The 16024-nt window shown below is 42.9% G+C and overlaps 1 protein-coding gene across 3 annotated transcripts in view; it reads right to left on the bottom strand.

The window, feature by feature from the left end:
* LOC134519544 (cytosolic carboxypeptidase 6) overlaps positions 1 to 16024 on the bottom strand; it is a 969057-nt gene that overhangs the window by 202061 nt on the left and 750972 nt on the right. For all 3 annotated transcript variants that reach the window (XM_063343896.1, XM_063343897.1, XM_063343899.1), the window contains exon 8: positions 2600 to 2714. In XM_063343896.1, the coding sequence (XP_063199966.1) occupies positions 2600 to 2714 (115 nt within the window). The remainder of the gene's footprint in view (positions 1 to 2599; positions 2715 to 16024) is intronic.

Below are 16024 nucleotides of genomic sequence, written 5' to 3'. Positions count from 1 at the left end.
TCCCTTTAGAGTCACAACCCATTTGGTCTGTTCTCTTGAGGACGAGCAACAGTTTATAGATAATAGACAATTCTTGGCATTATTGTTGCAGTTTTGGCTTTAAGTCCTAAACCTCAGTTCGCAAGCACTCAGAACAAAGGAAGAAGGATTTTGGAGAAGAGCACAGGACCCAAACCCTCGGTGAAAGTTCTGCATCCCCAAAAATGACAATGAAGAAAATCCCATCAGCCAACCGTTACCATACCATCCTGGGTAAATGAGCGGTTAGTTCCTATTTTGATCACAGGAGAACTAGTATATCCCATTCCTTCTTGGGGAACTGCTGACATACTCAGGCTACTAACGGTGCCCACTGCACCTGGGATTTCAGAGGACAGCGAAGTGCATCCAACAGGATACTCTGCCAATTACACAAAGCTGTGTACGGGTGGGGTAAAAAAAAATAAAAATAAAAAAATCTCTCTCACACTGGCAGGAGATCAATTTACAAACTCAAGCATGAGGTTTAATTACCCATTTCATTATCTTAGCTTGCATAGCTCTGAATGCGAACCTTCAATGAACCAAAGAAATAGTCACTAGCTGCTGCTTTGAGAAAGACGGAGATAATAGGAAGTAGAAGTTCAAATGCCTAAAATTGCTCTGGCTGCATATGGCACCACAGACCTTGTTTGCAAAAGCAGGGGATTGTCCCCAGCCAACAGATCTGTGTTATACCAGGCTACGTGGAAGACTTCTGAAAGTCCTATTTATGTGCTAATCTGAACGAAGACCAAAAGGGATGAAACAGACTTATCTAGCCAATCACAGAGAAGCCTCAGAGTTAAATTTTCAAACACTAGCAATTGATCCTTAGAGATATTTTTTTTTTTTAGTTCATCCAGTAAATTCAAGCAAATAAATTGTGATGTGCTTGTGGATTTTGTATGAGCAGGAAATAAAGTGTTTGCTCTAAATTATTCACTCAGCACTAGTTAACTACAACACCAGCACATTGCTAGGCTTTTTAATAGTCTTCTCAAGGTAATAGGTAGCATTTTGCTTATTACCCTCATTTTTACGTTATTAGTTACATTAGGCCATTTGTAAATAAAGTGAAGAATTGCAAGAAAATCAAGTGGTTTTCCAACTACCTCATTAAAAGTCTCTTTAGTTCAGGAGGGTCGAAAATTCTGCCTATCATGAAAAGCTAAAACAACAGTATACCATCAGGCTCAGCAATTCCAAATTAATTCACGTGCCCTTTCATAATACCTGGGTTCCCAAAAGGCTTTTCAAGTGATGAGCCATGTGCATGTCTGCAAAGCTGCATGTCTCTCAAAAACTATAAATAATAGTGCAGGAGAAAAACCTACAGGGCAAGTGAATTTTCTGGGGAAAACAAAAGCTACTTGATTGCAACTGGAGTTGCCTACACACAGGCCACCTGGAACGGAGTAAAGCAATGTAGTATCAGATTCTAGAGCCATTTTAGGGCTTTATTCCTGTAAGGTGACATAACCTTTATGGTAAATTCCTAATGCTGTCAGATGCCACTACTGCAATATCGCTCTCTGGTTTTGGATTTGCCAAGAGTTGAGGGAGTATCAGTGAAGCTGGAAGGAGACTATGTGTCCTCGGAAGTTTCGCTTATAAAATACGTATACAAGCACTGTTGAAATCCCCCACACCATTCCCTGCTATTTTAGTTTAGTAAGTAGCAAAGCACAGGAGGGCTAAGAACAACAGGCCAAAACAAAGAACAGCCAGCAGCACCACTTTCTGCAACTTCTAGCTTCTTTCTCAGTGGTCCCCTCATCCACACAACCACCCAGTCTTAATTCTGCTTAGCAGTGCAATACCTCGTTAGATCAAAGCTCAAGGCAGCCTGGCTACCGAGCGTATTGTGTTATTTAGTCTTGCGCTGTAAGCAAAGCCACATACAGTATATTACATTTCTCAGGGGCTTCTGCAGAGAACTATGTGGTACATGTAATTGCCCCCACAAACAAATCATCAACTAATCAACTGCTTTTCATTATCACCTCCAGCAGCACATTTATTTTGTAAATAAATGCATTAAGAGCAAACAATTTTAGGGAAAACAAAAGATTATCTGAATACGTTCTCAACAGAGGAGGTGGTAAAGTAGTAATTCAAATACTAAAATGAGGCAAAATTAGCATAGGGTGGAATGATTATTCCATTCCATGTATGCCTATCTATTACAGTATAATAATAGACTGAAATCTGTGACTTTAATGGATGATCTGGGTAGTTGAAGGGAACTGTGATTGACTGACACATTTACATAGAGGCTGATGAGCAGCATAATGAATGCATTTATAAAACACAGCTAAGGTCTAACTCTAAGCTGACTTTAACTCCCACACGTAGAGAAGGCTTGCAGAGCAGATACTGTTGCTCTCTATCCCCTGAAGCAAGCAAACTTGCCGTTGAGCCCCCTTCCTTGACAGGAACTTCAGGAAGCATAGAGCCACATGAGAACCTCCATTTAAGAGGAATTAATTGAAACAAGCCATATAAGATTCAGTGACAAAACAGTGCAGGGCATATAAGGTAGATATAACAATACACAGATTCACACTCCACACCATACCTGTAATTTCCCAGGTATACTCCATCAGGATTGAGCATGGGTGCAATCTTGAAGACCAGATGATCCCTCAGTACTTTTGCAATAGGATGCTGGCTCACAAGGAAATCAATTATACCTGAGAAAAATGAAAAGAGAGTTTAAAGGAGGGGATTTATGACATCAGTGATTTCCGGATATCTATCCAAAATTTCACATATAAAACATTAGAATTATCATTTCTCTTCATTCCTGTCACTGCTCCTGCTTCCAATAGAACAAATCACTTGCAATCACGTAGCACCTGCCATCTTCTAAAAACTCCAGAAACAAGAAATTTAAGGATAAATACCTTAGTTCATCCTCATAATGCCAACTCAATATGAGCTGAGGCACCTCAAATTTGTTTGAGCATATGCCCAGAGCTACCCTTGACATATGAACACAGAGTTCAGATTATCTGCATATATGAAAAGATATAAAATCATAGAATCATCTAGGTTGGAAGGGACCTTTAAAATCATTGAGTCCAACTAAAACCTAACACTGCCAAAAACACCACTAAACCGCGTCCCTCAGCGCTACATCTACCTGTCTTGTAAATATCTCCAGGGATGGTGACTCAACCACTTCCCTGGGCAGCCTGTTCCAATGCCTGACAACCCTTTTAGTGAAGAAGTTTTTCCTAACATCCAATCTAAACCTCCCCTGGCACAACTTGAGGCCATTTCCTCTTCTCTTATTGTCTGTTCTGTGGGAGAAGAGACCGACCCTCACCTCACTACACCCTCTTCTCAGGCAGTTGTAGAGAGCGATAAGGTCTCCCTTCAGCCTCCTTTTCTCCAGACTAAACAGTCCCAGCTCCCTCAGCCGCTCCTCGTAAGACTTGTTCCCCAGAACCCACCCCAGCTTTGTTGCCCTTCTATGGACATGCTCCAGAATCTACAATGCCTTTCTTGTAATGAGGGGCTCAAAACTGGACACGGTGTTTGAGGTGGGGCCTCACCAGTGCCGAGTACAGGGGATGATCACTGCCCTAAGTCCTGCTGGCCACCCTGTTTCTGCTACAAGCCAGGATGCTGTTGGCCTTCTTGGCCACCTGGGCACACTGCTGGCTCATATTCAGCTGACTGTTGACCAACAGCCCCAGGTCCTTTCCCACCGGGCAGCTCTCCAGCCACTCTGCCCCAGGCCTGTAGTGCTCTATGGGGTTGCTGTGACCCAAACGCAGGACCCAGCACTTGGCCTTGTTGAATCTCGTACCAAAATGCCTCACTAAAACTGGGAGAGTTACATAAACTTGGTATCAGGCACAGGGAAACTGCGGGATTGATAGACTGAAATTTTTAAGGTCAGATTCTTCACTTACTTTACACCCATAAAAACCAGGAGTAACTCCACCTCATCAGTGAAGCTCCTTTAATGTGGAACCAAGGCAAGTGACGGGGGAAACAGATCCTAAATGCCCTTCCTTCGGGCACAGACACAGCACCAGACCCCACAGGAGCTCCTGCCTCTGGGCCCTGTGCTCAGAGAGCGACTAAACATCTCCTCGCTCCAAGGCTGGTGCTGGGGCAGGAGGCAGGCAGTCCGGCAGCTAAATTCATTGCTTATTCCTCCACTGACTTGGTACTGACAGAAATAGCTTCCAGGGAATGAATGTCGAGATAAATTGAGTTCCTGTGTAATCTCAGGACACCCACAGACAGGTCATGACAATTTGCTATTTATTGTGAGGTCCATCCTGTGAAGCAGGAACCATTTACTGAATTTCCCCAGAATAAATCAATCACTACGCTCTAGTAACAGGATAAAATTAAGCAGAGAAAAATTAAGGCTGATCATCAGTAAAATTTCACTAATGGCGAGCTCTATTAGGCTGTGGAATTGTCTCTCCAGGGGAAGAGCGGAATCCCGTCATCAGAAACGTTTAACGCTGGACAGGGCAAAGCCCTAGGGAGTAGATATAACAAGCAACAATTCAGCATAGAAGAGATAGCATGGGCTAACTCGCTGACTTCAGACCTGATTTTTTTTGTGATCCAATCAAAATCTTTAGAAACAAACACACTAAAACCCAGGTACACGCCAGGTTAAACACCGTTCTTCATAACTTGGCTCAAACATACATTAAAGATGGAACCAGAATCTCACACTGTACAACTTCTTCATGTACCCTATTTCCTAAGGCCCATTTTGTATTTCAAATAATAACAAATCTGAACCTGTGTTGCTGTTGGAATGAATTCTAATTTGCTGAAACACACAGGGAAAAATGAGGCTTCTGAAATGTCTAAGATGATCAAGGTATAATTGACTCTGAACATCAGCAATTTTTTTTCATCTATTAGTGACTAATCCTGAAGAAGAGAAAGTCCCTTTCTGTAACCAAGTCTTCCTCTTGAGAAGAGACTGAACCTGAATTTCTGAGGCAAATTAGCATATACATAATTATATTGCTCAGGAAATGTTTCTGCAATTACCTCCTCCCAATGAAGGAAACTGAACATCGATCCGCTTTTTGGCTGGTGGTGTGTCTTTTGTTCATTATACAACAGCAAGAACACGAAGAAATGACAGGGACACAGTTGGATCCTGAATAACCAGGTTTCCTAACTGTATGCAAACATGAAAGGCTTAGCTATGTTAAACTGCTGCTCTAACTGTTTTCTGGCAGTGTCTAAAACATAATCCACAGTACGCACACCTGGAGGGCTCAAAACTACTTAAAGGGAAACAATTGCACACTCAGACTATGGCTTCTCGAGACACTAGGCTGGTTTCAGTTTTAAAGAGCTCGCAACTAGGCTCGAAACATCGCGTCAGTTCGTGTTTTCTCAAATACTTGGAAGAGTTAACTATTTAGAAATCAGTACGTCCAGAACATATTTTGTCCTAGGTCAGATACGATCTTTCAAAGCAGCCACAATGAAAGCAGCATAAATACCACATTGTGTACGTGATTTTCACTTCACCAAAGACCTTGGTGGGACAGTTTTGCAATGAGATGTTGCAGTGCACCAAGCACGTACTTTTGACAGCTGTTCATGCAGCAGGGAGGACCCACGAATACCTCAGGGATAACACGACTGCTTTTCGTTCAGGAGGCAACACAAGAGCCCAAACTCTCAGAGCTTTGCCCTGGTTGTAACTGTGCCAGGGAAGAGGCTTGTCCAGGTTCTGCTCATTTTGCGCCTGTTACTGATGCAGCCTCGCTCACAGAGCTTGGCAAAGGCATCTTGGCAACCAGAAGCTACAGTTTTCAGCTTCACCCAGGGAGTTATTATTCCCTAGCCAAGAACGTGCTTATGACGTGAACGGCTGCGTACAAACACGTAGTGGGTGAGCCTCTGCTCTGCATGATCCACTGCTGCACCAGACACACCAGACTCAAGGGAAGAGACTGACCTTGGGCGCCCAGCAGCTTGGTGGCAGATGAGACCCAGCATCTCCCACTGTACCACAATCTATCAGGGGGTACTGCAGCCAAATTCACCCGATCCAAAGAGATTTACTGTCTTTTCTGATTTAGCAGACATTTAATTGAATCTGAAGAAGTCTTACCCCATGAACTTACTTCCAAAGAACGTAAGAGAAGCATCAGATGATAGCATACATCCACATATACAAACCTCACCATAAAATTATTGTAAGCATCCAAATAGCCAATACAATTAGCAAATAGCTTTGTGTTTCAGACGAACCCAGTAGTCTCTGGATCATTAACACTTAAAGCAAAAAGACAGATATCAGACTATTAAAAAAATACCATTGCAGAGAGCTTGGTCCTCCTGTTAATAAATCAATACAAACTAAATTTTACAGCTTCTATAATCAGCAAGAGACATATCAGTGTATCTCATTAGGCCGGGGTTAAGAATTTGGCAGCAACCAAAGCCCATTTAATATCATTTACTTCAAGGCAGACATGGCAATACAACAGATGCCCTAATTTATTTGTTGATCTTTGTATTAAAATAACAGTTTGCTGGTAAACAGGAAGGGTAATGATGCCAGTCACCCTTGTTAGTGGCTAATAATTGCTTAATTTGTCCACTAATTGACCTGTGCTACTGTTGAAGCACTGGATCGTGTTGCAGGGCATGAAGTAAACAAGGCCACTGTAATGTTACTTCAGAGAATGACTTCTGGAAATAGAACTACTTATTGCTATAAATTTTCTCTTCACAGATGAGCAGATTAATTGGTCTGCCAATTAGTCTGCTATTAAAGAAAAAAAAAGGCTGCCCACAGATTGGTTGGATCTTCGAACCGCAGCCCCAGTTTGGGTCAAATGAAATAATCCAATCTGAATCAGTCACATCAGCTATGAAAAATAAGACAAGCATTATTTAAAAACAAATCTCTGTGGCTGGAGATCAAGGAAAATAGCCCAATAACTAAGTATTAGCTCTTCAAATGACTTGAAAATAAAATGGAGAACATGATGGAATGGGACTACTCAGGCACATTACAGTGTGGAAAAGTTCTCTAATTCAAAGAAGCAAAACAATATAGATTATTTTTCTATCGTCCTTTCTGGAAAGTAATTAAAATCATTATTTTTCAAATAACAACATGCAATTATAAATGCTGCCTAGAACCGGAACAGCTCAGAAATCAGCATTCAGCCATGACATAAGAAGAGGCTTATCCATAGTCCACTAAAAATCAACCAAAGTCTTTACGTTAACGTCAAGGAGCTTTTCATAGTTGTGAGGAAAAGGAAAGAATTGAAAACAAGGAAAAAGGAAAACAATGCTGACAACTGTGAGTCATTAGATATAAAGTCACAATGGCTCCAAAAATTTTAGCAGTTTTTTTTACCAGCCTTTCTTGGTAAACACGACTTCACTGAAACTGTGCTAAATCAGGACTAAATCTCCCCTGCTCCAAGTCAACTCTCTGTCATTATTCTTTCTCAACGCTAAACACTCTTTCTCAAATTTCTCTTGCCTTCTGAAGCTCAGCACCTCTCACCTACTCCAACACCAGATCCTGTGGCACCTCTCTGCCCACCCTAACACAGCTCAAATTATCTGCTGGTGCTTCACACACAAGTTGTTCGTTCCCTCTCCCATAAAGTGTCAAAGCAACCTTCTCTGTTCACATGATTTCCACTGTTCTGTCTGGGTGTTTCCTCAATCAACCACCTTAAACTCTGTTTAAACTTCCTGCCATCGCTAACATGACCTCTCCACATTTGCTCTTTCCAAAGAAAAGCCTGTCTTACCCCATTTCTCCATTACCACATCCTTTCACTCTCAGTCTGACAATATGTTTAATTGTATAACTGTATAATACATTTGCCCTGCTCCTATTACTGAAAATCTAATCACCACAGATCCTAATGCAATATGGCAACCGCTAATGCAAAAGTATCCTGGACTCTGTCTAGTATATGCCAAGAAAGAACTGATTTATATTTTCAGATCCATTTCCTAACACTGAATAGCTGCTGGTATCCTGCAGTCAGCTCACCATAGCCTGCAAGTTAAAGGGGATGTAACAATTAAACTCTAACAACGATAGGATACATTCATCGGAAAGAAAAATACAAGGGAGTCCTAAATGCTTATGCTTATCTAAAACTATTGAAACGTTCCATTAAAGGAGATTGAAACCAGTGTGAAAGACACTATACTTACACTTTTGTGGAGAGTAGGAAAGCAAAAATGTGAGGTTGGGCTTTTTGGAGAGTTTTTTTTGAACGTGATGGTGAGAAAAAAAAACAATCAGATGGTAAGGCCAAGTAGCTACAACATTCTATCTCCACAGAACAAGTACAGCACAAGCAGTAAGCAACACCAAGACGCTGCCATGCCACCATTTGTCTGCGAAGGAGCTCCCTTTTGGCAAAGGAGCCCTTGTTAGTTCAGCCTTTGCCCTTTCTTGTGGGGCTGCAGGAAAAAAAACCACAACAAAACAAAACATGAATAAGACAGATGGACACTCTTCTCCATCCCAGCATGGTGGGAAAAGGTGTCACACTCCTACTGACCCCAACTCAGCAGAGGTCACAGCAATGCCACGCCAGCGTGGTCTCTACAGAATGCTTACCGTGCTTTCAGCGCAGCCCCCAGCGCAGGCCAATAGACAGAAATGATCCAATAATGTCTTAGCCTAAAGTGTTTCCAATACTCAACACAACAGCAAGAAAAAAAAACAACCCCAAAGCATGTGAATGGTGATAAACGAGCAGAGCTGACTCACAGCAGGGTTATTGACACGATCTAACATCACGCTGTCACTGAAATTATCCCTACGAAAAGATCGTTGCATAGAGTGATCCATAAGCACAAGATCATTGCAGGTGCTGACTCTGCTCCTTCTTACACTGCTGCTCCTCTTTGTAATGTGTAAAATCAGACAATTGCTTTTTGGGGGGAGTGGGAGGGTACAAGGGTACGCACATCGATTCTAACATCAATACAGAAGGAATTTATAGATTTGGAATGCTTTATTAATTGGTTTCCTTGTTTTTCCAAAGGTCCCTTTGGAATCCATGGCAAAACCAATGTTTATTTCATCACAATTATAAAAATAATATGTGTGAGGAAGGAGCACTGCCAAACTAAAACAGGCACCTGGTTACAGTGTCAGATGAAGGAAGATTTGTTGCCTGAGGTATATCAATCAACGGTTTCCAGTTGCCAGGCCTGATGTAGATCTGCATACATATCCTCTCCGAGTAGTTACTGCAATTAAATGAGAGTTGGAAGATCCAGCACACTGGCTGGTTTTCATTAACTCCCTCTCTGGCCATCCTCAGTACAATCAAAAGTGCAAGGGAGTTGCTCGCACTCAGCGAGGGATGCAGTACCACGTACAAAACCTTAGTGAGTATTCCTCAGATCCTACTTTTCAGCTCCACCTCTGCTCCTCCTGTTTCCTCTACACTGATGCTCAAGTTTCATCTAACCTTCCCCCAGGACAGGCCTGCCAGTGCCACGCAATGAAAAACAATCAAGTTCTTAGAAAATGCAAAGAAGTTAACAATTTTTCACAGTCGTTCCCATGGGCAGGAAGCTCTCAAGGGAGACAACAGCTAGACAACAAAATTAGCCATGATAATACACATAGCAGCCAACCAAAAGGCAGGACAGATAGCATTAGGAAGGATGCTGTAGGTGAACCAGAGATGTTCCTGGTTACAGTTCATCTAAAGCATACAGAACGAGAAGGGTTGATTGATTCTCCCGGAATACCAAGCCTTTTGATTGCAGAGCGATTTGTTCCCAACTAGACAAGTAAATATTTCAGTGCTAAGCAAGATCCTGTTGCTTGAGTGTGGTTGGTTAAAAGCACCCCAAAAAGTCTTCAGGCCCCTGTGGTCATTTTAGTTGTTTTGTTGTTTTGTTTTTTTATCTGCAGACATCATTGCTATTGTCAAAAAAAAAAAAAAAAAAGGCAAGATTTAAGTCCCTGGTGGATTATACAGATGGTCCCATTACCCCTGTTTTTAAAGAATTTTTAATCAACTTGAGACAGAAAAGTTGCACATCTAACTTTAAGGATTCAGCTGTGATAAGCAGATTGATTAGGAGCACATCAAGCTATATTATGGCATATTTGTTCTTTTATTTACCATTTACTCTCTCATCTATTCTCTGCTGTAACTCTATGTCTCTCCAAAACACAGGATTAAAAGCAAAGGAAATCTCAAATAATGGGATAAAATGAATGTGCAGGAAATGAATGGGTGAATTAGATTACAGCAGATGAAACACTGAGGTCTCAAATGCAAAATGCAGGGAGTTTATTTAATTTGTTACTCTTTTAAAATGAAAATACGCTCACTGACTTGAATTAGTAATTTCCCTGGTTTAAGATATGTTAGGCCATTACAGCTAGGCCTGTTTCCAGAGCAGTGAAATAAATGGAAAACAGCCAGTCTCCCAGGGAACGCACTAGCTCACTGCATTTTGCCAGCCCAGTGAAACAGTGCTAATGTCGGCTCCAGAGAAAACCCTGCTTCTGCTGTAGGGGCCGCGTGCGAAGGAATTGATAATGACCAGCAACAACTACTTAAAATGGCAGAGCAAGGCACTACGGTTTTTAACTCGAGTTTTAACGTGCGTCATTAAGCACAGGCAGTAATCGATTTAAAGAAGGTTTAAAAAAATTACTGTTCCTGACCTCTCCCCGCCTCTTTCCTCCAGTTAGCATGGAGTCCCACAAATAACTAATCCGGCATTCGGTGCGGCGAAAACGAATCCATAGGAAGGAAGCAAGAGGTGGGAATAGCAGCCAAGAGCCTCCCCAAGTGAGTTCTGCCAGCCTAAGAGAGAAAGACTGCTCTGTCAGCCTCCCATCTAAATCAGGGCAGCCCAACCCCTCACCTCCACCCCTCCGGGTTTCTCAGATATATTATTTCGCATGTAATGATCTGAAGGGACTGAAGTCCCTGCCGGAGGACGACAGGTGTGTGGCAGGCCTCTCTGGACAGATCAGCGGATCACAGTTTGTGAGGACAGCAAGTAGCAGTTGTGTTATCGCATCGCAGCTCTATAATTAAATAAGACTCTGGCCATTCTGGTACCCAAACATTTCAACTGCTTTCCAGAACACACAATAAAGTTATTAAAACCCTTCTCACACTCTTGTATGGATACAGGAGATAATTCTGCCATTACAGCCCCAAATGACATTAAGATAGCAAATTCAATGAAGATGCAGGAATATCTTGCCATAGTAAAACATTCTAGGACTACAGGGTAATGAGATGAACCATATGATGCCACTAGGAAGACCTTCTTGACCATTTTATAATGTGTCAGCTGATTAAGAATGGATGGGACAGACCAGGATGGAAAACACCCTGCAAATTTATTTCCTTACATGGATATTCCTTGCTTTCACACAACGGAGGTACACTTACACCATCTACCTTTCACGTGCACCGCCTATCCCACTCTTTTTGCTAGATGTCTACATTTAGACCGTGCAAACAGTGCCTCAAAACCCCAAAGAGGCGCACGCCATAGTGCTCCAGATGTGTTTCACACAGGGCGACTACGTAGAGAAACGGATATGACTAGAATAGAGTCAGCCACAAATCAGCAGTCTAGAAGTAGAATCAATTCAGTGCAAAAAGTTGGTAAGTGATGAGTGTTTGGGATTTCCTATGTATTTTTATAAGCTGTGGCTCTTTCCTCATAAAAAGATTCACATCTGCTTCGGAGGATATGTGACGGCTGGTGCTGGGCTGGAGCACAACATCCTGATTCAGTAGTGAAAAGATACAGATATACGTTGCCAGTAAAACATAATTAAAGTTGGCATTCCCAGTGACTAGGATGTGGGACCAGGAGCCAGAATGCCTGATCTTGGTCTCTAGCACTGATGATTTTTGGCAGGTTGCTACCAGAGCTTGCTATTTTAGTGTGTTCAACTTGAGATAGCAATGGCCAGATTTGCAGGGCAGCAAAGCTAGCATCTTTGGGGCCAAAACCAGCAGATGGATTTTTCAAACAAACTCATGAAGCTCAGTGGTGCTGACTGCACTTGGAAATGTGGCAAGTGGCAACAAAAAGGGTTTGCTAGGTGTTGAGCAAATTCTGAAACTTTTCTATACTTACCCAGCTGCCACTAGAAGAGATCTGTGCCACTGACAGTTCACTCCCTCCTCCCTCTGTCCCAAAGATAAGCACTTTCTAAAAACCATCCCTGTAGAGGTCAAGATGGGAAACCTTTCAGTAACAGAAACAACCAGAATTGCTAGTCACTTCAGAAAGGCAGGCCTGAGTACTCTCAGCTCTGCTGTCTTCTTTTCTTCCAAACAAAATCAAGGAGCACCAAAAGTGTTCCACAAACCACAGGTGGTGCCCAGCACCTCACAGGATCACCTGGGAAGGGTAAAATGAGGAATTTTAATTTTGCCTATTAAAATTGTCAACCAAAAAGAGGCAATCAGGCATTTTGTGAGGGCACATCTAGTTCCTACTTGAAAATGCTCCGGATGCTTTAGTCTAGCCAACACCTGGTCCTGCCTGAAAATATACCTTTATTAAACAGACCTTAGTAGATGATGAGGTGAGACCACAAAAATTGTCTCATTACAAAACACTACCTAGATCTTATTTATGTAATATTGTGCTGATAAAACAGTCTTCTAGCATGCCTTAGGATTTGCCCTGATGCTTTGGCAGTTTAACAGCTGGAGACCCCAGGGAACCTAGCAGTTTGACCCTTCCTCTCATTTGTTGGAACCAGCAATTTATGGCATCAGGACTCATTTTGATGCCATTGATTTGGATCATGGGTCTTCTCAGGCTTTAGAAAAAGACAGATCAAAGAAAAAAGCTAGATTCTCTGCAGCTTCAAACTTGGGGGTTCGTGGGGGCAGCAGGCTGCCTGAACACTTGATCAGAGAAGTAGTAGGGTGTTAATGGCACCATCTACCTCATCCCACTGCATCTCTAGGCACGTGGGACTTGTAAGCCCTCTCCAGCAGCACTTGTTACGCACTGTGAGTCCAGGTGGTACGTGAGGTTAATCTCTCCCATTGTTTCATGGTATCTGGCTCTCCTGTTCCCTACAGCCGTGGGACCCCCACTAGCTTCAAAAAATTAGACCGATATAGGGGAATAGAATGAGGCCAAGGCTGGATTTGTCTGGTAAAAAGTGCAAGATTGAGCAGAGGGGAGCAGACTTAGCCACTTAATTACCCTGATGGCTGATGTAGCTTGCTTAACTACAAGCTAATCTCCCCCAAGCCCAGAGGGCAGTCATACAGTTCTCCAGTAGAACTGACACAAGAGCAAAGACCTGTGGAACTGACTTGAAAGAACGTGTCAGGCTGTCAAAGAGAGGACGTATCGGCAGGAGTACACAGCTGCTGCAGGATTGCCCGAAGGGTTCATAAATTCAGCTCACAGTGCAAACCGAGTGGGTGGCTTTGTTGGTTGGCTTTGTTTTCTTTAATTTTCCTAATATGCCATAAGGAGCTTGGAGTTCTCTTTGCATCAAAATGAGCCTACCAATACCCCCTAGATGATGCCTCTCTTTTCCTCCTGGGAAGAAACAAAAGGGTTCCTGGAGAAACACTGCGGGGATCAGATGATCTCGCCTTATTAATGAATTACTTGGGATTTATCAGAATCATTCTAAAGATGTTGCTTCAGAAGGTGATGCGTTTGGTCATTATTATTCAAAGTCTGTCCTTCCCATGAGTACGAGTCCTCCAGACAGCTCTAAAAACATTTGCTGGATTATGGCCCTCAATTTTTACAGAATTAACTGATGTTAAATACAGCTAAGATTTAAGCCTTGGAATTGAACAGAAATATGCAGGAGATCCTGCCTTCCCTGAGGTGCAAGACAAGAGGGTTGCCACCCAGAAAAGTGGCTTCATTACAAAGGGGGAAAAAGTAGACACAAGAGTAGAGAGATCCTGAATGCCAGAGTTAAGTAGGCATGTACCTTGGCAGAATTAAATCAGACATCCTTGCATTGTTTCCTGCTATCCTTATCGACTTACAAAACATCAGTCTTTTCACCATGGCCCTAAAGGGGAGTTTCAGCTGTACACCAATGGCTCACACAGCACTAGCAAAGAGGGGAAAAAAATAGAAACAGAAAATCACTTCATTCTCCAGTTTTCTATTTAGAACTATAAGGGAAAAAAGAATCTAGGTCATTATGTTATTGCTGCTCCAACCAGGACCAAGCTGAGCTCCCCAGATCCTAGAAGATAACTGTTCTCTTTCCCTCCATGACAACTGGACATGTGGAGGTCAGAAACCCTTCCAGGACCAGCAAGGAGACTGCACCAGAAATCTAAAGTTTCCAAAGTAGCCTGCACCACTGGTATAAGTGGTAAAAAGAATCTCTTTTATGGACCCAGGGAGTGAGTCCAGAGGAGGGCCACAAAGATAATCAGAGGGCTGGAGCACCTCTGCTATGAGGACAGCCTGAGAGAGTTGGGGTTGTTCAGCCTGGAGAAGATCAGGCTCCGGGGGAGACCTTATAGTGGCCTTCCAGTACCTAAAGGGGGCTACAGGAGAGATGGGGAGGGACTCTTTAACAGGGAGTGTAGTGATAGGATGAGGGGTAATGGTTTTAAACTAGAAGAGTCGAGATTTAGATTAGATATTAAGAAGAAATTCTTAGAATGGTGAGACACTGGAACAGGTTGCCCAGGGAAGTTGTGGATGCCCCATCCCTGGAGGTGTTCAAGGCCAGGCTGGATGGGGCATTGCAACCTGGTCTAGTGGGAGGTGTCCCTGCCCATGGCAGGGGGGTTGGAACTAGATGATCTTTAAGGTCCCTTCCAACCCAAACCATTCCGTGATTCTATGACTAAGCAGAATTTGTTCTACTTGGGAAACCACTAAAGGTTGCTGGATTACAAGCAATAGCCAACGATGAGACGTGTGTCCTTTTCAAGCCTTTTGCTGAATTGTCTCACCAGGACTCTGAGCACTCCCTAGGCCCAGAGATACCTTTTCACAACCTGTCAGCAGTGCCTTTCTCTGGGGACCAGGAACCTTCGGGTTTTCAGCATGCTTAGTTTAACAAAGGTGGACACTGGGAATGGAGGAACGGACTAGTTTTACCTAACACCTCCCTTGGGGGCTTGTCATATAGTGCTGTTTTGCATGTTCAGTAAGCACAAACAAGCAGCTACATTGTGCTCTTAGTCTTATGGCATTAACTGTGGTAGCAATAAGAACTATAGACGTCTTAAGATGGATAGATCAGCCCAAGCAAAGAATGTATTATAAACCAAGAAGGCAAAAGGTAGATTTCTCTGGAGGGAGATGGAGAATACATTTACATATGAAAATCTAATACACAGTGAAAAAGAAAAAGGGCATTACATAAATAATGCTAGGGAAGAAATGGAAAATATGTATTTTTAAACACATTCTAAAAATGGTTTCCAACATTTGCAAATGTGTTGCTCAGTCAAGCAGAGATCCATAAGCAATAGGTATGGACCAGGAAGGTGCACGAAGCTGTGTGATAGAGACCAGAGGGGCACTGCAGAAGGTCAGTCATTCACAGTGATCCTTTCCAGTTTCCTTCAGCTGTAGATTGTTGCAAGAGTATTTTGGGGAGCATCTCTATTAATTTGCCTTGACCTTTAGTAATCTGTAGGCACTCTCTGTTGGCAACTGTCATAAGTGTGTGCGGTACTCAGACTCCTGGTGTGACCCACAGCCGGTATGAAAGTAGAACACATGTTGCTGGAAAGGAGCGAGACATGTGGGGAAGGAGGGGCCCTCACAGGTGATGTGGTGTCCTGACACTCCGGGTCTCTCAAGAAGATATACAAGCAGGATGTAGAACAAATGGGGAAATCCAAGCTGAGAGGAACTCAGGGGGTTGCATGCTTGCATTGCACTTTCTTGTGCTCCAGTTCAGCAGTTTAGTCCGTTCAGCTGAAAAGCTTAGGTGTCCACTCCTCAGGACCGAGCCCCAGCTGCTCACCTCTACTGGAGC

The sequence above is a fragment of the Chroicocephalus ridibundus genome, chromosome 8 (assembly GCF_963924245.1).
Source record: "Chroicocephalus ridibundus chromosome 8, bChrRid1.1, whole genome shotgun sequence".
In the NCBI taxonomy this organism is placed as follows: Eukaryota; Metazoa; Chordata; class Aves; order Charadriiformes; family Laridae; genus Chroicocephalus; species Chroicocephalus ridibundus.
Note: the sequence above shows the minus strand (reverse complement) of the source record. Positions and strands in the feature narration are given on the sequence as shown.